General features: G+C 47.0%; 1 protein-coding gene across 1 annotated transcript in view; it reads left to right on the forward strand.

The window, feature by feature from the left end:
* The window catches only part of LOC147456694 (ER membrane protein complex subunit-like protein), a 121,448-nt gene that overhangs the window by 61,426 nt on the left and 37,878 nt on the right, over positions 1–22,144 (forward strand). Inside the window, exon 5 of the mRNA XM_086515137.1 lies at positions 15,638–15,706. Within this exon, the coding sequence (XP_086371263.1) occupies positions 15,638–15,706 (69 nt within the window). The remainder of the gene's footprint in view (positions 1–15,637; positions 15,707–22,144) is intronic.

Raw genomic sequence — 22,144 nt, forward strand, 5'->3', positions numbered from 1 at the left:
TATACAGCTGCCAGAGATCCTGTCTGAGGACCTGATTTTTCTCTGCATGAGAGAGGCAAATGAATTGTGAGTTGGGGTCGTACGGAAATGGTGGTTGTTGCTCGATATCCAAGCCATGTGTGCTAAACCACTGCGTCATCTGTGCATACCATGACCATTCTCTCCAGTCACAGCTAGCAGGCGGGATGCCTCAAGTGCTCTGTATGATAATCTGTCAAATGGAAGCTGTCGCACTCTCTGGATGAAGCATACTGTCTGGAAAAGTGCCTCTCCTAGCATAGGCGGTGCAACTAGCTCTGCGCTGATGATGTCGTGGGGCACTGAGGATTTCCCGTGTATTAGACGGGATAGCATGATAATCTATGGCCTCAACTTGTGTCCACCAAGAACCTATAAGGCTCGGCGCCCAAACTGGTGCTGCATACATGAGAGCTGGGGTGACTAATGTGTCGAAAAGCCACCCCTTGGTGCGGGGCTCTTGGAAAAAAGCCTGGTGGCATTGGCGCTCTAGCATCTCTAATGTCGCATATCCTCGTGTGATCCTATCTCTGGTTGCACTCGCCATGGAAAACCTTCCTGTAGCAGCAGTAAAAGTGATCCACAAGTATACATATGAATCACTGACCTACAGTTGCCCTCTTGCTAGTGTGAAGGTGGCTTTACTCTTGACCTGTCTGGAAGTATGGAAGATAAGAACCTTGATTTTACCACGGTTCACATTAAGACCTCTCTGTGTGCAAAAGTCATCTAGAATCTAAAGATGTCGTTGTAGTCCCTCCTATGACTCAGATACCAATACAATGTCACCAACATATAACATGATGTGAACAAGTGTGCGTGCTAAATCCATGTCCTCGCCCCATCTTGAAGTATATGCTCTGACAACTCGTCAATGTATAACCCAAACAGTGTCGGTGAGAGAGGGCAGCCTTGCTTCACACCAATGTTGCTAGCAAGAGATGGTGAAGTCCCTCCTAGACAGCGTACTTTGGCTGAGACGCTCTCACAGAGGGCGAAAATCCCCCAAATCATCTTTGGAGGAACTCCTAGTATTTGAAGGCGCTGGAAGAGTCTATGCCGGGGGACTGTGTGCGGAAATCCACAAAGCAGCTGTATAGTCGTCTCTTCCGCGCCTTTGCCTGATCAATCAGACAACGCAGAGTGAAGATGTGGTCGATGGTGGAGAAAGCTCGTCTGAAGGCAGCCTAGCGTGGTGCTCGTAAACCCTCGCGCTCAGCATATGAGCTCAGCTCTACCTCCAGTACTACTCCATAAAGCTTGGCCAATGTGTGGCCAATCATGATAGTCCTGTAGTTGCCTGGGTCAAGTGAATCCTCGGACTTGTGGATAGGCACACTATCTTGTGGATAGGCATGATAGTGTGCATAGTCCACTCTGAAGGCAATCCCTCTGCTAATGCCCTATTGAAGAGCATTGCGATGAAAGGGGCAAGTGTATTTGCAGCATATATGATGTGCTCACTCTGCATACCTGTGTGGTCCATGGAGCGCCCATGTTGTAGGCGGCATATCGCTCTCTCCACCATACTTGCTGTAAAGAAAGTAGATATGATCGGGCGTGGTCCTGGGGGCTTTGGAATCTCATAAAGCCTTTGAGCATAATCATGCCATCTCTGGGGGTCCTCAATCGGGGTGGATGGGCGGGGTTCCCGTAATTGGCGCCAAGCTAGTGCTGAATCCTGGCTCATGAGTAGGTGGTAAAGATCTAGCCCGTGTGCCTCCTCGAACTCCCGCTTCTTACGGCGGGTAAGGGTCCTCATCTGTCTGCGAGCCTCCCTCTCTATGATCTTGCCTGTGGCCTTGTGCGCGTGTAGGTGTCTGTATAGCTCTCTGCACTCGTCATCACCATCTGTCCTGGGGCATGGCCCCAGATCGAGTGGTGCTACCAGTGTGTGTGATGTGGGAAGTTGATGAGTGCTAAGTCACCTAGAACAGATGAGAGTTGTGCAGTAAGTGTGTCGAGGGGTGCAGATGGGTCAAGCTGATATATGCCACTATAAACGTGCTGAGTATATATGTCAGAGAGATCATGCGTGAGGTAGATAGTGGTGTGATGTGTGTGGGTGGCTAGTGTATGTGGTGGGGGTGTGCTATCCAATGAGAGTGAGATGTAAGTGTGGTCCGCCCCAATGGGTATGGGTGGGATGTGATCAAGTGTGGCTCTCTAGATTCAATGATATAGTCCACTGACTCCCTCCCTGTGGTGCTAATGAGGGGATGCATGTGAGGCCTCTTGAGTTCAGCCATTGGGTCATCCTGTTGTAGATAACGAGACGATCTGTGAGCCTAGTCCGAGTAAATGTCTCCCATATAGTGTCGGGATTGCTGTGTCTGCTGATGTCCTATCCACTTCTACCTCATCTAGTAGATGTAGAAGCTCTCACTGTCACAAGACGGGCACCGCGTGCCAATAGAAAAGAATAGACTGAACAAACTTTTAGCACTTCAATAACAACTAAACTGAAAGAGAGACGACACGCGACACGGAGTGGCGGAATTCCACCCCAGAGAGTATTGGCCCCAAACTTTGGCGCCCCTTCCGGTATTTCTTTATATTGCATCAACACAGTCCAAGCCGGTACTCGAGACTCTGCACCTTCTCCAGGAAGCATGCTAGAGAATGAGTCCTAACCCCATATTTAAAGGCCCTTGGCCTGAAAAGCAGTTACAGTGAAAAGCTTTCAAAACTTAAAAGCTTCTGGTCCAAAAGCAATGCCAAAAAGCTTCCAGCGCAATTTACGGAAATCCGTACAGTCCTGCCACGTCAGCACCGCCAGCATGAAAAGCAGAAATCCGTACAGTTTTGCCACGTCAGCAGTTAGCGGAATTTTTGGAAATCTCCATACACTTGCCATGTCATCAGTTGCCACGCAAAACTATCAGTGTGTGTGTGGGTCATGCTTTATTTTAATCCTTTATGTCACTTGGGGCCCCATTGGACGGGGTCCCCATAAGTTGGTAGGACTTCTTCTGTTACTCGTTCTTCTTAGGGTTTAGGCCCCTCGGCCGGCATGTGTAAGTTGGCTCCATTCTTTAGGCTTTGACACGTCAGCAGTTTGTGACATCTCTCCTTCTTGAAAGAGAGTAATCATCCGCGATTACAGCATATCTGCAAAACAACTCAAGTTAGCTAAAAAATTTTCGAGGGTCATTCCGAGGGACAATCGGTTTGCTCTTTTTGTTAAGGAGTTAGCTTCTCCTTTCGGCTCTTTTGATCAAGGAGTTAGCTTTTCCTTTCGTCCAGATTGGAACTCTTGATATTCCGGCGTAGTAAAATTAGCCATCACACCCAGACCGTACTGATCTTCCACGTGTGTCTTGATGCCCTAAAATTACATACCCAGGCAATCTCATTCAATTAGGATATTTAGTAATTGACAATCACAATGCAACACAAATGCTTACATATGCATGTTACAAGACATAACAATTAGCGCTGCTGAGCACTCCTCCGAGACAAACGGTCTGCCCCTGACCGCAGTCTGCATCGCTTGGAGGTTCAAGCATACAACCAAATGCTCCCCAGGCATCGGCCTGCGTCGTTCTGAGGTTCAAACAATACCAAAACAGTATTTCTCACTTCTCCACCCGGGAGTAAAATCACCAATCAATGAAACGAGTATTAAAATCAGAGTCAAACATTTCAAATCTTCACCACAACAGGTTCAAAAGAGATACCATCCATTTCAAACAAATTTCAAACAGGATTACCAAACAAGTTCTCAAACAAAACTCAAACAAAATTCAAACTTAAAAAGCAATCTTGACATCGATCGAGCTCGGAAAGTCGATTGACTTTCCATCCTGAAACCTACACCAAAAGTTAGGGTTAGATTCCTTCCATAAGGTTGTAGCCGAGCAGAGCATGGTCCATCAGCTCTTGGACAGACAATGTTCCTCTGGCGGCGATGGTAGGCGCAAGTCATAGCAGTCACATCGGACCTCCAAGGTTATCAACAAGAGGCACCTGCTATAAAGAAATTTCAAGTTATAATCTGCTAGGGTTTCCATGGCAAGCATTTCAGGATACCCCACTTTGCCAGAAGTTGCACTCCGAAGGAAGATGTCAGAAACCATATAACTTCGGGCAAATTTTTTTCTTGAAAGCTTGCCAAGTACTTGAAAGTGTGCGGCTTGGTAGCTATAGACATTTGCATGGTACTGTCTCTGAGAAAAACAGCAGCTCGAAACAAATCTTGGATCCTTCTCTTGCAAGTGATCTTAATGGCTTATGCCCTGTAAGACATGAGCGGTGAAGACGGGAGCGCGCTCGATGCTTGATGTAGTAAGGGTGGGAGTGCCTAGAAAGTCCGGGGTCGGAGCACGAAGCCAAAATTTCCAATGAACTTTGGAAGTGCGATCTTGCTCTGTTTGCTCTTTGGTAGGACCGGTATGCTTTCAGAAAAGCACACGCCTGATGCTTTGATACCATTGTCACAAGACGGGCACCACGTGCCAATAGAAAAGAACAGACTAAACAAACTTTTAGCTCAATAACAACTAAACTGAAAGAGAGACGACACGCGACACAGAGTGGCGGAATTCCACCCCAGAGAGTATTGGTCCCAAACCTTGGTGCCCCTTTCCGTATTTCTTTATATTGCATCGGTACTCGAGACTCTGCACCTTCTCCAGGAAGCATGCAAGAGAATGAGCCCTAACCTCATATTTAAAGGCCCTTGGCTTGAAAAGCAGTTACAGTGAAAAGCCTTCAAAACTTAAAAGCTTCTGGTCCAAAAGCAATGCCAAAAAGCTGCCAGCGCAATTTACGGAAATCCGTACAGTCCTGCCACGTCAGCACCGCCAACGTGAAAAGCGGAAATCCGTACAGTTCTGCCACGTTAGCAATCAGTGGAATTTCCAAAAATCTCCGTACGCCTGCCATGTGATCAATTGCCACGCAAAACTGTCAGTGTATGTGTGGGTCCTGCTTTATTTTAATCCTTTATGTCACTTGGGGCCCCATCGGACGGGGTCCCCATAAGTTGGTAGGACTTCTTCTGTTACTTGTTCTTCTTAGGGTTTAGGCCCCTCGGCCGTTATGTGTAAGTTGGCTTCATTCTTTAGGCTTTGACACGTCAGTAGTTTGTGACACTCACACTGTCTGCTCTGTGTCCGTTCATTGAAGTCTCCCATGAGAAAGACTTCGCCAAGACTAGAGTACTCTATGATCCCCTTTGTCAGGCATGCATAAGGCGAAAATGTATCTCCCCCTGCCTCTATGTCTCTCTCCTGAAACTCTGTGTCACCCCTGTTGTGTCTTCATTCACTGTGGCAAACCTCGATCCTGATGGGGCGAAATAGCATAAGGCAATATAGATAAAACTCCCCTCATGTAGCTCCACTCTGATCCACATGAAGCGCGCCTCCGCATCTCTAGCCACAATCTATATCCTGCCCTGTAGCTCTCGCTTATATAATACTGCTACCCCTCTTGAGCCTCTGGAAGTGTGTTGACGCATGCTCTTTTTGTGCGCTGACTCCCATACATATCCCTGTACCCTCGGTGAGTTTGTAGTCCTCTCTTTGGGCTCTCATGTGTCTCTGTTAGAAGTATGATATCTCGGTCCTCCATCACCTCCTCTAATTCCTCGGATGCGTCCACAAGGAACCATTGCAGTTCCATACTGCCATGTGTAGCTCTGAGTGAGACAGCGCGAAGGAGTTCGGTGCCCTGAAGTATTGTCCCCAAAGTCTGGTGCCCCTTTCGGTATTTCTTTGTCGTTAATCAAGGCAAAGTACAAATCTCGAGGGACCTATGCTCTCAAACTTTGCGTCCAGAGGCTCTGTAGAGTGAGGCCCCAAGGGCTCTTATAAACAGTACAAGGGATGCCAAAAGCAATCAGTTCAAAAGCTTCAAGTCCCAAAAGCATCTGGCCCAAAAGCTAGCGCTCCAAAGCTGCCAGCACTAATCGTGGATTTCCGTACAGCCTGCCATGTCAACCAACCAGCGCGTTTTGCGGGCGTCCGTACAGCCAGCCACGTCAGTAGTCCGACACGATTTAGTTATTTTGTAGTTTCTAGTGTCCCTAGGGGCCCCATCGGATGGGTACCCTATAAGTTGGAACAAATTTAAGTCTATTAGCTTCCGGGTGGACAGCCACGTCATCATTTTGTGACAGTTCGAGTAGTGAGCTATTTGGGGAGATGACCTTGTGTTGACACCTGTTTCACTGCAGAGGAGGCATCACTTTGGAGGTTGTGGATCTGGCAGAGACGGCCACTGGCTGAGTTAGAAGACTGGGATCTTAGTGAATGGTAGTGGCCTTCTTTACAGGCTGATGGGGCCCCTGTCTCATTTTTTGAGTACAATGTATACCTTGGGAGGAGGATTGTCTTGAAAATAGGACACCCGGCTCACTGTCCAGGTCAGTCAGAGGTATGACGAGATCGGTGCATTTCTCTGGCTTTTAAACAACAGTTTTGGACCTTGGTCATGCATTTGGACCTCAGGATCAGCCACAGGATCTGCTATTTCATGTGGATGATTGCGCATTCAATCGTCTATTGGCACTTAGGCTGAGCATATTGGTCATGATCTGACTTGTCAAAGATGTACTTTGCAGCGTGAGTCCTTGAGGCACTGTTTTTAGGTTTGTTCGTATGCTCAGCCAGTGTGGAGGAAGGATTGATGTTGTTTGTTGATCAGATTTGGCATTCATAATCAGTTTGTGACATGGGGGACAGTCACATGGCTTTTGCAATTTCCGAGGTTGCACACCTTTTTCCGGTGCTCTCTGACAAATCCCGTCTTCATACTTACGTCATTGGGATAGAGACTGGGCACTCTACAGATGATTCCATATACAAGTCATCAGGTGGACCTTTCCCCAAGGAAGGAACTTTTACTATGATCTGCATCATCACTCTCTAAACATATGGAAGGCTCGTTGTGCTCGTAGTCTTCCCCTTCATCCACCACTTTGACAACTATTTGGACTAAGTTGTTGCACACACTTCATAGCACAGTGGGATACTTCAGCGGGCTCCTCTAGGGCAATGGAGAGGCGTCGATACTCTTTTCTTCGCACATGAGCAAGATCTTTTGTGCTTTTTAGTTTGGACCATGGTCGCATCACATGGTATTATGCAGCTCCACAGTGGTTCATTTTGCATTCTTCAAACATGCCATCTTGATGTTTACATAGCCCTCACATTCTTCCCCCCATCTTGTACATCCTCCGGGTGGTAGGCCTTTGAGCATCTCTAGAGGTCTCTTTCCATACAGTTAACAACCACTTTTTGTGCGCGCGCGAGAGTGAAAGAAAAAGATTTATCTATATATATATATATATATATATATATATATATATATATATATATATATATATATATATATATATATATATATATATATAGAGAGAGAGAGAGAGAGAGAGAGAGAGAGAGAGAGAGAGAGAGAGAGAGAGAATTATCGTCCACGAAGGTCATATATGACCATGGGACCAAAAGGAGCACTACAACAATTCCTTCTTAGAGTGAAGGGTGATACATATCAACTAAGGACTGAGGGTCCATCAAGAGGGTAAAGTAAAGAAAAAGAGAGACAAAACCTAAGGGGGTTTAGCTGAGGGGATAGCTGGCTTAGGATTTCGGAACTCCTGGATGATCGCTTTGCCACCTCAATAGATTGCCCATTTGCCTTGTTTACGTGCTTCATGCATCTTCTTGAGCTCACTTGCTTTACTCTTGAGTTGATTCGTGGTCAATTCTTTAGCAATCCAGAGCTTTTTTCCCTTGAGAAGTCGAGATTGGCGTAGCAGGTTCATACGCTCATCTTTGTCCTTGAAAGTGAGTATGCAATGCTCGGGTGGCACATGCCTATGTGTGTCGTTGATCCATGAAACAATTTCGGGCTTGATGTAGACATGTTGAAGAATGTCATTGAGCTTGGTGATTGCTTCCTCGAGGGTGTCCTCGTTGGTGCACCACGGTGAGTGGAGCCCCCCAATCTTGACCTTGAGGCCAAGAGAGTCTTGTAGTCGGTATTCATGTAGGCCCGCCTGTATCTTGCTATCGATCTTCTTATTTGTTGCTTCATGTGATTCTTTTTGTAATGCCGCCATGACAGTCTTGGTGAGTGAGCTTTGAACCTCATGTGCTTTTGCAAGTAGAGCTTGGCTCTCTACTTCCTTTGCGTCTTCGAGCTTGCGTAAACATTCTTTGAGTTTCTCATTTTCCCCAATGAGTTCTTGCTTCTTGGCGGGGGGGAGGGTCCTTCCTTGGTGGTGCTGCCACTGCAAGAAAGCTCTTGCGTGCAATGGGAGTGCCAAACGACGACATCAGTGCCACCGATGGGGCTAATGACACCTTCTTAAAATTCCTAGCTTGCAACTCTGTCGAACTGAGAGTGTGGTGGGATTGAAGGCTTACTTTTGATTTGAATAAATGAAATTAGCCTTAATCTAGGCTCTGTGTAGACAGGTCAGTAGGTTGGCAGCTTCAGTAGTTGAAGCAAAATGTGCCTCGGATGCAGGTCCGCAGGAGTTGGCAAAAACCACCATGTGCCTGAGACAGCGCAAGTGGTCTTGCACCATTGATAGGTGACACGCGCAGAGATGAGGGCAGTAAGAAATGAACTCGGGCATACAAGGGCAAGGCTCTTGTATTAACGCCCCCCATAGGGCCGCCCTCGCCCAGGGGCAGACGTGCAGAGAAGCGTAGGGTTAGGGTTGAGAGAGAGAGAGAGAGAGAGAGAGAGAGAGAGAGAGAGAGAGAGAGAGAGAGAGAGAGAGAGAGAGAGAGAGAGAAATGAAATGAAATGTTATATTAACGTCTTCAAAAGGCCAAAGTGACCTATGAGACCAGAAAGTTACAATGTGGTGGATCTGATACAAAGTCAGAGTCAAAGTAACAAGATGACAACAATGACAAAAATGAAATGACAAATGCCACAATAAAATACTATACTACTATACTACGGAATCCTAAACTACTAGGTGTGAACAGCAGCTAGCTGGGATATCTAGATCACAAGAGATCCAGCATCGGTCGCTGGCGGATCTCATCAATCTCCTCCATGGTTAGTAGTCTGACTGGGCGTCGTGCATGTCGAGCCAACGTGATCCGAATCCTCTGATGCAGCCTCCGTCGATGCTGTGTAGTCCTCCACAGTCGTGGGCGTCTGGATCTTCCAAGCTCAGTCGCTCGGTCGATCAGTGTGCCTTTGGTGTGAGACGACAAGCTCTGCTGTGGTAGTAACTCCTCCGGGTGTCCAGTGATAGCTCTAAAGAAATCTGTGATCTGTCTCTGGGACTGGCTAGCCTCTCCTCTCATCAGGCTCTCTCTGTGTCTGTGTAGCTCGAGCAAAAACAAGCCCAAGCATCTCCGATCCTCGTACTGCATGACTCTGGAGAATGGTCCAAAGCCCTCTCTGAACAAGCAATGGAAGCGGCCTCGTATCTCATAGTAGACGGGGCAGTGGCATGTGTAGTGCAACTCTGTCTCAGGCTCGATGTCACACAGGGGGCATGTCCTCGCCTCTGTTGGTACTCTGCTGTATCTCCCAGTCTCGATCCGCAGCTAGTGTGAAGATGTACGTATCTGGCCGATAGCACATCGTATCCCATGAGACAAGTGGGTGTCCATGTATCTCGGCCTCGTCACAAAGCCATCAACCGTAAGCTGGAGGAGATGCTCTCTGTAGAAAGCCATCTTCGTGCCCAGCTCCTGTGCTGGCTGTATCCATGTCCTCTTGGTGTCTAGCTGAGTCAAGTCGTGGCGGATGAGCCTGGTGATCTCGGACTGTGTAAGAGTCAGAGAGGGTGCATCCAGTGAGTACTGGAAGGGAGGCAATCTGTCTATGTTGAACCCATGCGCCTGAAACCATGATGTCATCTCCCCATACCAACATGCTGTATCTTCTTGCATGGCTAACTGTCGAGAGGACTCAAGTGCAAGGCGAGCATATCTGTCCTTGGGAAGTTCCCACATGCGGTGTATGAAGGAGACCGATCTGGTGAGCGCCTCCACCACTAGTGGGGGGGCAGCTAGCTCTGCTCGAACAATAGCACGTGGTACTGAGGCCTTGGCTCTAATGAGCCGCGAGATCATAGAGACCAGAGGCTTCTCCATGTCCCCCCATCCATCACTGCGGCCTGTCCTCCCCGTGATGATCTAATGAAGGTCCCCAGATCTCAGCTCCATAAAGTAATGCAGAAGCCACCAAAGTGTCAAAGAGCCAGAGCTTCGTCCTAGGCTCCTGAAACTGAACCTGTGAACACATCCTTTCCAATCTACCCAATGCTGCATGGGCTCTGGTCAGTCTAGTCTCTGCTGCCCTCCTCAATGAAAATGTTGGCCCACTAAAAACTACTCCGAGGTAAGTGTACGCATCTGTATACTCCACAGTCGCCTGGCCGTATGTGAATGCTGGTGCTGACCTCCTGATCCACTGCGGGGTGGTATTAAATACCATGACCTTGGTTTTACCAAGGTTGACGGACAAATCACTTTCTTGAGCAAACCTATTCAAAGCATCCAAGTGACGTTGCATCCCCTCCGGAGAGTCGGAGATCAACACAATATCATCAGCATATAACAATAATGGAATCCATGTCCCTGCCATCTGTGCATCTCTATCACCATCTCTCTCAATGTAGTCAGAAACCTCATCCACATACATACCAAATAGAGTAGGAGAGAGTGGACAGCCCTGCTTCACCCCAATAGTGGAGTGAATCGGGGTGGATAGACCCTCTGAGGTGCGTACCTCCCCACTACTGACCTGTATAATGCCATGACCCCCCATATGGGCTCTGTGGGTACTCCCATCTGCTGTAATCTGCGCATCAATCTAGCTCTAGGCACTGTGTCAAAAGCTTTGCAGAAATCCACAAAGCTACTCCCACGCGATCTACCCTCCTCAATGATGGCTCTGAGTGTCAAGATATGGTCAAGAGTAGAGAAACCCCTCCTGAACCCTGCCTGCTCGGCTGCGCGTATCCCCTCCCTCTCTGCCCATCTACTCAGCTGCTGCTCAAGAATGGATGCGTACAATCGTGCCAATGTGTGTCCAATCATGATAGTGCGATAATTCCCAGGTTCCATAGGGTCTCCCGACTTGAAGATAGGTACAATAGTAGATAGGCTCCAAGTATCAGGCAAGCCCTCACACATGGCACGGTTAAACATCACTGCTAGCTTTGCTAGTAGATCTCTGGCATGTGTGAAATGCTCAGCCACTAAACCATCATGATCATAAGCTCTCCCAGTCCTCATCCTGTCAATGGCCTTCCTCACCATCTCTGCGGTGAAAAAAGCACGTGTGTGGGCATGGATCGGGGGGGTCGGGAAGGGGGGGCTGCTCAGGAACTGTGTACAGAGATGATGCGTACTGGCCCCAATCCTCTGTAGAAGTGATGGCGGGGGGGGGGGAGAGTGCTCCTAAAAGAGCCGCCATGCCTCACGTGAATCCTGACTCAAGAACAACTGATATAGATCCTGCTCTAGTCGAGCCAAAAATGCCCTCTTCTTCCGCCGCACTAGGCGCCGGAAGTCAGTCTGTGATTATCTGTGAGTGATGTCCCCCAAAAGCACCTCCCTCTGAAGTCTAGCTCTAGTGTCCCGGCATTCCTCATCATACCAACTGTTCTGGGGCATGCTCCCCGAACGGCGTCTCTGCTCAGGCTGGGTATGTGGGTATGCCTCTGCTGCTGCATCATGTAGTGTCTGTGTCAATATAGTAGTAAGCTCCTCCAGAGGTCGCCCTGGCTCCTCTGTGCATAGGCGTCTGTAGATCCCATCTATGTATACAGAGTCTGTCTCCTGCGTGAAGGTGTAGCGAGTAGGGGCTGCTGTCCGTAGTCTTGTGTGCTACACTAAACTGAAAGGAGATGGTCATTGACACAAGAGCATGATCCATTGCCACACCAACAGGTCCGGGTCCAATCGTGAGATCCTGGATACTAGAGATGAGGCTCGGCTGTGCCATGACATAGTCCACTGTGCTGGCTCCATGTCTATGTGGAAAGCATGTAAAACCCCCTGAGGCGGGAAATCTCTCTAGGTCATTCAAGATGGCCAATCCATGTGCAGTCCCCATGTCTATCAAGTGTCGTCCATACTCAATGTGTTCTCCATCTTGTGATACTCTGGATAGGCCTGTCTCTGCAGCATCCAGCTCTCTCAGCATCTCCTCTGAAGTATCATAAAATACTGTCTGATGATGGGCAGTCCTAGCATTGAAATCCCCTAGAATGATGATGTCACCATCTCTAGAGAACTCCCATATGTCATCATCCAAAATAGAGAAAGGGGACTGTCCTCTGGGTGGTGCATATACTGACGTGCTCGGGGGAAAGTAGCAAATAGCAATGTAAAGATATCTGTCTGTCTCTGCTCTCAGCCTCACCCACATGTACCTAGCTTGCTCATCTCTGCGGGCTATATGTTTCAATGGCTGCAACTCCTCCCTGAATAACACTGCCACTCCTCCTGATCCCCGCCCTCTGCGCTCTGATCGTGTCTCCTGTCTATAGGCAGTCTCCCATCTGTATCCACTGATGTGAGGCATAGACTGGCCATGGGCCTGATGTGTCTCAGAGTAGAAGACAATGTCTCTTCCCCTGAAACTATCCTCAAAGGCGCCCACATCAAGTCGCATAGATCCATTACAATTCCACGTGGCAACTTTGAGGGTGGTCCCACGGGTCTCGCACCGTCATGTGGAGCGCCGCTCTACAATCACAACCCGGCCATCTCTGTAGAAGGCCGTCTTTCCCTTCTCCCTTGCCGCTTGAATCTCTGGCATTACCTCTCTCATATGCGCAAGCTGTGTGAGAGTGAGGTCATCTCCAAGGAATATGCCCGTTTTCTTTAGTGTAGGACGCTTCTTCAAGAAGTCCTTCTTTGCCTCCATGGATGGGAAACGGATGATTAGAGCTCTCCCTTTTGAAGTCTCCCCATTGCCCTGTGTCTTCTTCCCCACCCTCCTTGCCTTTGTATGAGTAGCCTCACTACCCATCATGCGGAGAAGTTCTTCAACTTCCCCTTCCACATCATCTCGGTCTTTTAAACCGGTTACTCTTATATGCAAAGCTCTAGTTTTCCTGCGTTGTTTTTCCTCTGGAGTCATGTTCATGAGTGTAGGAGTGGGGACAGATGTGGTTTCTTTCCCCTTGCCTTTCTTAGCGACTTCTATCCACTTCTCGGCCTCATCCGCCTTCTTTTGCGTCTTCGTGATCGCATCCATCCACGAAGACGTCTTTACCATCTTTTGTTTCTCCTCCTCTTTGATCATCCGTACTTGCTCTTTGATGACCTTGATTTCCTCTACTACCGACGGCTGGAATTCCCCCTCCTCTAGTCCACTGCTCGCTCTATCGGCAAGTTCTCGCTTGAGAGCTGAGACCTCTTCTTTAAGTGCTTTGGAGTCCGCCTTAATTGCTTGTAGCTCTGCGTGCAGGTCCTCTTTCTCTTTCTTCCACTGCGCGCCTTCGTTGAGAAACATTTGAAGAAGGTTGGCCTTCTCCTTCCACCATCCCTCCATATCGGCTTTCCAGTCTTTCATCTCCCTCTCCATTTGTGTAATCCGCTTGTTTGTGAGCACAAAAGTTGCCTTCGGATGGGGCTTACATACCGGCGAAGTAGTCATTACGTCCATCAAAAATCAACAGTACAATCTGCACTTCTGCCAAGTCAAACCCCCTATGTCCACATCACACATACATCCTTGTCCCGCATGATGCATACATAAGTGTTCCCCATATCAATCATACATTTTTTATTTTCTGCAATTTCTGCAATTTCTTGCAATTTCCTGTCAATGCTGCAAATTATTTAAATCCTGAGATTCTGAGCTTTCCCTGCAGGAAATCTGAAAATCTGACAATGTTTGCACTGTAATGCACCTGCGGGTTTTTGGGGGCGGGGGGCGCGTGGGGTGCAGTTCAGATGATAGTAATCCCGTGTGGTGGGGGGTTGGGGGTGGCGGCGCACTGTCACAACAGGGGGGGAGGGCACAGTCCAGCTGAACAGCAAGGTGCAGCCCAGGTGGCGCGCAGGCAGCAGCCAGCAGTTGGCGCGCGTCAGCAGCAGGCAGCAGCAAACAGGTGGCGCAGGTCAGCAGCAGCAGTGGCTGCGCGTCAGCAGCAGCAGTGGCTGCGCGTCAGCAGCAAACACTGCGCGTCACAGAGAGAGAGAGAGAGAGACGACATGATGGGCTGCAGCCTGCCTTCACCTGCCCTTCTGTACCTGCGCATGTGACGTCTCCTTTATAAAAAACAACTTCCAAGTACTTTCAATTTAATCAAAAAGCCATGTCAAAGGCAATATATCGCACGAGTGTGTGGGTCAGGTGGGTGGGCTCCTTTCTGCTTGTTTGAGTACCCTTTGCTACTTGTTTCTGTGTGGGTGTCTGCTTATATGTGGGGGCGGGCCGTTTCTCTTCTTTTTGCTGCGTTCTCCTACAACTGTTCTCCACTAGAGTTTGGTTCTGGATTCTGCTCCCACCTTCCTGGTTGAGATGCACTCGATTCTAAGTAGCCACCTTGAGCAAGTAGATCAATTTAGCATTTGAGAATTCTCTTTGTTGTTCCAGCTCAAGGGTGTCGGTGCTTCCTTTTTTGGAGTTTGGTTGCGGGGTTCTTTGTGTCTCGATGTAGCCTCTTCAAAGTTCTTTCTCATGGTCTTCTTCAATCGTTCTTCCTCCCTGGTTCGACATTGGCTGTATGGTGGCAGTTGATGCTGTTTTGATAATACTGCTTACAATATCTATGCAAGATTTATGCACAACCGAACAGTTGTAAAATGAATTAGATTGGACATGGATGTCATGCTGATAGGCTCACAAGGCTCTTGCCAAACCACGATCCCCTAGGTTAAATTGACTTGGGGTCAGAAGTAGGTGCATCACGTGCATGCATGTGACCAAGATTCTTGGCGGTACTTGTGGGTGTAGTATAGAATGCATGCAGAAATGGCTGCCATTGGGGATGCTATCAAGAGGAAAGCTGGGCTTCCCTCCTTCCCTCTTAGTTTCTAGCTTGGATTGTCTCACTCTATAATTTCTAATGAGGTCTGCTGCTCACACCTCTTAGTGTTGAGAATGTTGAGCATCTAGGTTTTTACGGTTGGTCTATGGCAGTATGTTATGTAGTCCGACCAGGTGAGGTAGAGGCTTAATTTAGCTTGCCGAGGTCAGAAAGATGGAAAGTGGGTAGTGTATAGAGGAGGAAAGGCAATCATGAGAGAGTTCAACAATTCACATACCAACCTATTTTCACCATACATAGTGTGGTTTGCTCTACAACGCGGAAACTCTTATAAGTCATAAGGGTTTTGGGAATTCTGTTTTATTTCTCTCTTTTTATGCCTTAAGCAAGATGCCTGCAGTAGAACTGTTTTGGCTTTCTGTTTTTTTAAAAATCCATGTACATAGGCATGAATAATTTTGTACATTGTTTTGTCCCATAGTTGTGGATAAACGACCATGATATACATACATAGGTATGCATACATGTAATATTCTCATATAGGGTTTTTTCTTCTCTATTCATTTTTGTCTGACATTTGCTTCTTTGGTTTGATCCAGTTTAGTTGTCGGCATTCAATACAGGGTTTGGTATTTTGATGGAGGGATACTGATGCGTATAGTTGTTGTGAAATTGTGTATTCAGGACAGAGGAATTATTATTGCGGTTGCGTATGGAGCGAGTGATTGTGCATACCCTAGAGACTTGAAATTTGTAAGTAAATAACCTTGTCAACTTAACAAGTTCTCATTTATTCTGTTTGCGGGATTGTGGCGTGTTTCTTTATTGCATGGTGTTTTTTTTGCTACATTATGTATTTTGACTCTTCCTAATCAAAATGAACTCGCTTGTTTTCTCATATCCTGGAATATGCGGAATTAAGTATTGTTTTGCTCTCTATTATAAGCACATTCTTTGTTTGCTGTAGATGTTGTAAGTGTCTTATGTCATCAGCTTTTGCATATAAACCTATCAATCACAGAAAGATTACATGTGTTGTCTTGCCAATTGAAAGATTATATAATTGGACACGTGTTCTTGTGTTTACGGAATGATGATTGATTAGACATACTTCTATTTCTAAGTGGGGAAGTATGAATGGCCATTGACATGCTTGAAAAGCATAAACAATTATATCCTCTCACCTAATTGGAAGAGAGATGTAGATGGATACAAGTGTATGGAACGGATGGAATCTACCTTAGGCGCACACACACATAGTAAAACATGCATGATGACTTGCATTGAGTGCTGTGTTGAAAATTCTTGAGCATGAGGTATTCTACTCGAAAAGCATAAAGAACTATATCCTCTCACCTTATTGGAAGAGAGATAGATGGATACAAGTGTATGGAATGGACGGAATCTACCTTAGGCATGCACATATAGCAAAACATGCATGATGACTTGCATTGAGTGCTGTCTTGAAAATGCTTGAGCATGAGGTATTCAAGAGCTTTCATTTGATTCCCATATTTATGTTTTGTTATCAGTTTTCTGCCGATTCTAGAATGTTCTAGAAGCTTCTAGTCAAGGGCTAGAAGAATCCAACAAGAGCATTCCAAAGAAAGACAAGTGTCAAGACTCTTGTAACATGTGTAAGGACACATGTCAAAGACGAAAGACAATTCACAGTTTTTTCTTTTTACACAAGGTAAGACACGTGTGCCAAGACACTTGAGACATGTAAGGACACTTGTCAAAGATAATTTATCTTCTTAGACAAGTGGCAAGTCACTTGTGATAATGCTACCACATAACCTCCTTATTCAAGAGGCAAGTTCATCTATAAAGACAACCCCTTTTTCCCCATTTTGGAGATCACCTCATTGCTGAAATTACTTTCTAAGTTCAACCCAAGAAGCCTCTATACAACCATCACCATTGCCCTCTACATGCGTGCTCTCTCTCTCTCTCTCTCTCTCTCTCTCTCAAAAGCTTACGTGAGGAAGGAAGACATTGGAGGAGGTGCTACTGAAGTGATCGCATGAAGGAGAATGCATGAGGAAGCCAGTGCTGAATTTTTTTGTGCACTCTTGTATGTGCTTGTAAGGGTACTACATGCAAACAAGGGGAAACCAACAAGATTGCACTTTTTACTTGTCTGATGGTGATTCCATCCTGAATTTTTAGACTATACACTTGTAATTTTGGAGGAATAGACACATTCCTGTGAAGGGGCCCGACCGTTCCGGGTCAACGTTGTCTCTCTCAAGCTTCTCTCTCTATCTCTTTGATTTGTCTCTCTGTGTCTTTCAAGTTATCCATAGCTTTACGCGTCTAGTATGCTATATCTCTACAATTATATGTCCCTCTCTCTCAAGCTCTAACCGGAGATTAGTATTTATCTTTTATGAAAAGTGTTAATTGGGAGTAATAAGCCTGTGGTGTGTCAAGGGCGAGTTTCATTGGTATCAGAGCGGAGTGACCTTCCTTACCATCCGAGTAATTGAAGGCGACCTTGGATTTAAAGATTGTTTTGCCCAAGAAAAAGATCCTTCTAGGCCATGGTTGCTAGCGTCGCAAGAGGCCTCGCGGCGCTCTTGCATGCGGTCGGAGATGCCCTGAAGTCTCTCAAACTTTCCCTTGAGTGTATGGATCAGCTCTAGCCAGATGTCACAAACAGTCTCCGCCGGTGGGACGGATCAAGCTTCGAAGATATGGAAGCACCAGACTCTCTAGATGAATCAGCGTGTTAGGCTGCAGATGAGCTTCCAAGAACACTCTGTATGTTACCATGTTGGACAATAAGAGGACAAACACTTTTATACTTCAAAGACAAAGCCTCTCCCTCAAGACTTTTCTTTAATTATGGGAGAATTGTATATAATATCATGGGCATTACAATGCCAAACCTCCATATTGATGCAAGTGAAAAATTCAGCATTGCAAACAAGTGAATGTCGATGTCGATTCTGTAAGTTGCTTGTTCCTTCTATCTACTCTCTCAAGTGGCCACATTCTCCTCCATTTGCTTGCAATTGTCTTCCAAACAAGAAGCCACAAACTTCGTAAGCATGTAGGACAAGAGAATGCCTTGCACTAGAGTAGATTGAACAAAGATTTCGCGATGGAAGTCGTTGAATGGCTGAAATCTTCAATTCCGATGCAATTCTTCATGACGAAACTCTTCCATTGTCAACATAGGTTAAGGAGAGAGCTTCCACATAATCTCCATCAAAGAGGGATGGCTGAAATTGCAGAAAGGTGCTGAAAAACAGAGAATTCAGTGATATAATGGACTGTTTTGATGAAAAACAGCTCCATTAAGGTAGATTAGTGGCATAGGATGAAGAAAAGAGGCTTCCCCAAGGTACATACGGTTATGGAAAGCTTCAAAGTGTAGAAAAATGCTGCAAAAACAGAGTTTTCAGCGCCCAAAAATGCCCTAGAAACTCAAACTCGCAAATTCACTTATAAGTAAGTCTTTTTAGACTAGCCACTTGTCAAAAATCTCAAATTGGTCAAAGGGCTTTAATTTAAATCCTTTATGTTTACCTAAAAATACAAAATGTGTGTGAACACACATTTACTTAATGTTTTTAGTGACTTTAGGTTGCCCAAGGCTGTAATCCTAGGATTTTTCATCCCAAAAGGAGGGTTATACTTACTACCTGTTCACAAGCCACAAAACGTGTCAGTAAATAGCATACGTACAGTTTCGGGCGGGCGTCCCCATTTCCCAAAACAATTCATGGCATTCATGTCACGTGACACATCCAACCCTATGTGTCCGTGGACAAGCTACAACATGATCAGGGTTCAGTCAGTCGAGTCAGTCTAGATTAGAAGTGATCTGGCACTTTTGTGAGTCTATTCGTAGACCGTGCATGCCCAGTCACCTAGTGTAGATGCATATCCTCTGGTTGCACACAGCATGATCATAAGCATTCCCATCAGAATCCATCAGAATTAGTGAGGGGAATTTTCCAGTGCATTTAGCCTATTTTCCCTATTTTTGACATTTTTCACTTATTATTTTTAAGTGACTTTTGTTGGAAAGTAGGCAAGGCAATTTTACTAAGTTTGTATATAAGCAAACTAGAGCTAGCACTAAATGGCAGAAGAGGCAGCAGGAGCACATGCTCAACAGGCACCTTCTCAACAGAACCCAAGCAGTAACCTTGGCGTTTTTGGTTCCCCCAACCTCGCCATAGACTTCAGCCCCAGCATTTTGGTTTGCCATCGCCAGCCTCCACCACAGCCTTGCGTTTTCAACATTTCCTACCCGCAGACGACCCCTACCCCCTAGCGTTTGCAGATACCCCATGATCGCCAGCAAGTCCCAGATTTTGCTAGCGTTTCCAATTTCTGCCATTAGTGTTTTTGGATTTCATCCGCAACCACACATCAGCCTCAGCGTTTTTGGTTTTCAGCCTTAGCGACAGGAGATGTACAACGTTTTCAACAGGCATTAGAAGCAGACAATTCAGCCCTAGTGGTGTAGCGCGGATAATGTGTCGCGCTCTCTACAATGGGTGGTCCTCAGTGCAATGTGCGTGACAATCTCACTCAACAGTCTGAAAAGAAAGGAAACAATAGACATCTACAGAGCTCACAAAGGCACAACAGCAGACCAAAAAATATGACTCGACTATCTCAAAGACTGATACAGACTTTGGCGTGGCAGCACACTCAGCTCCAGCCCAGGACTCACAGGTACAATGGGGGTGTCGAGGCTCAGATGTGCAGGGATGGTGAATCCGTGCTCTGTGTATAGACTCACTACTCTCGACGACGATGCTGGACCAAAGGTGAAGAAGATACACCTGATGACCAATCGCTACTACTCATATGTACCACCATAAATAGCCACCAACGGCTCATAAATGTCAGCCATGTGACCTGGCCACGATGTCCACTAGACCACCGTCGGTACCCTGCTACGTGTCACTCCCAGCCCAGAGGGTCTGTCCAGTGTGAACCAGCCTAGACCAACTCTACTAACTGTGTCCTGTGAAAGTGACACTGTAGTTTGCTACAGGTTGCTCGCCACAAGACCGCTCACTGTCTCGGTGAGAGGAAATTCTGAAAAAATTGTGAAAGAAAACCATTAGGTACTGCATGTGTAAATCTTTCTTGAAGAAGGTTCTAGGCCCAAAAGTGGAGTTTAAACACACTGCACTGCTTACAAACTTTTTAAGCCTTTGAATAAGTGCAACTCAGTATGATTGCGTAATCCAAGAATCCCAATTGGCAAAACTGAATAAAGCTCCACAGCAAAGAGATATGCTCGGTTTGGATCCAACGCATCTTTATCCTCCATAACCTTAGTGAGACGAAAATGACCTGGTCCATCCTTGCAGATGACCCTTGCAACAATTTCTGAACAGCTTTCCTCTTTAATGAGAGATGCCCATAAGGTGGAGTAACACCGCAAATAAGATTAAGCTCCATAGTGATGGCAGAACGAAAAGCATTAAGAGCAACAGGATGGCAACCAGGTGAATTCTTGAAAGCCACTTGGAAACAGCCAAAAGCTCTGCTGTGATCCGATTACAGGAAGCTGCTTGCTCTCCCCTTTGTGTCGCTAGTCATCACCTATGAATCAAGGAAACAAGGCCTGAGGCCCGCTTGATTGTTAAATTACAGGAGGTCTCCGGCTTGATTGTGAAATTACAGGAGGTCTTCGGCTCGAGGTGGCCCTGGTGAGAAAAGGGAGCGAGGGCTCGGCAGGAGGGCGAGGGGTAAGGGGAGAGTAGGGCGAGGGGTGGTGAGGGGGGCGGAGGGGAAGGACTAGGGACGAGAGGGTGAGGTTTTGGGGGAATGTGAGGGGTTGGGTAGGGGCGAGGGGAAGGTGAGGGGACTGGGTAGGGGCGAGGGAAGGTGAGGGGGAGGGTAGGACGAGGGGAAGGCGACGGGGGCGAGGGCGAGTGGGTAGGGGGCGAGGGGGTAGGGGTGAGGAGGAGGGTAGGGGGGAGGGGAAGGTGAGGGGGCAAGGACGAGGGGTAGGGCGAGGGGTGAGTAGACAGGGGCTAGGGGGAGGGCAAGGGCGAGGGCGAGGGGTAAGTAGGGGACGAGGTCTGGTGAGGGGGAACTAGGGGTAAGGGAGCAAGTCGCGACTCCTCAATACAGCACAGGGATGCAGCTCGCCCATCAAAGGGACTGTACTGCATACCAACTCACGCCCTGCAGAACCATCTCAACCCAGTGTTTCCCTTGAGTGTGGCAGTGATGACAACAGGGATGCGTCGCCTTTGGCATGTCGGTATGAGAGCCATTTGGGATATGCTTCAATACACTCTGGTCAATGTCACGCTCTTCTCCACCACACTTGTCTTTGTCAGTACTATCTACTTAATGACATGGCCATACCCTGTGAATATGGTGTACTTCTCCTGCTATAAGGCGTCCAAAACGGACATGTGCAGTAATAAGGATTTCATAAGATACTCTGCTGCCATGGGTGCCTTCAATGCTAAGAGCTTGCAATTTCAGCGTAGGATTTGTGAGCGATCTGGGCTTGGTGAAGAGACATATTTGCCGCCTGTTGTGATTAGGGAGCCCCTTAATCCATGTATGGCAGAGACACGTCCTGAAGCAGAGCGTGTTATGTTTGGCGCTCTTGATGATCTCTTTGCCACTACTAGTGTGAACCCTAAGCATGTGGGCATTCTGATTGTGTGTAGGGTCGAGGGGATAGGGGTAGATTGGGGCAAGTAAGGAGCACACAACTATCATGAGCAAGACATCTATCATGATCTTGGAATTCATCTTGCAGGACGGGCTCTGTGAAGGGAGTTTGCTAGACACAGAAGAGAGCTTTGTTCTGGTCGGAAAAGCAGACACCAGAGGGGTTGATGTTTTAGGGGGGGCGAACTCGTGTAGAGGGGATTTCTTACTGCTTCTATGCTTCTTCATAGGCTCCGGTGGCTCATTAGGTTAGTTACAGATGGAACATTTGAAGAGGGTGTACCCTCAGGCAAAGAGTGAATAGAGACTCCATAACAAGGCATAGATTTGGTAGCCTCCAACCACTCCAGCAAATCTTCGTCTAACCCTTCAGGTGTAGTAGGCTGTTCTTGTTTAGGGTTGGTTTCATTGACAAAGAAACTTGCTGCACCACTGGATCCATACCTCCTTCTAAGAGAATGGGTTGCATCGGAGAGCTAGAAGTATGTATCCACATTGCGTCGTTTCCCCATTTATGAA

Source organism: Adiantum capillus-veneris, chromosome 6 (assembly GCF_014529385.1).
Source record: "Adiantum capillus-veneris isolate H3 chromosome 6, ASM1452938v2, whole genome shotgun sequence".
Classification (NCBI taxonomy): Eukaryota; Viridiplantae; Streptophyta; class Polypodiopsida; order Polypodiales; family Pteridaceae; genus Adiantum; species Adiantum capillus-veneris.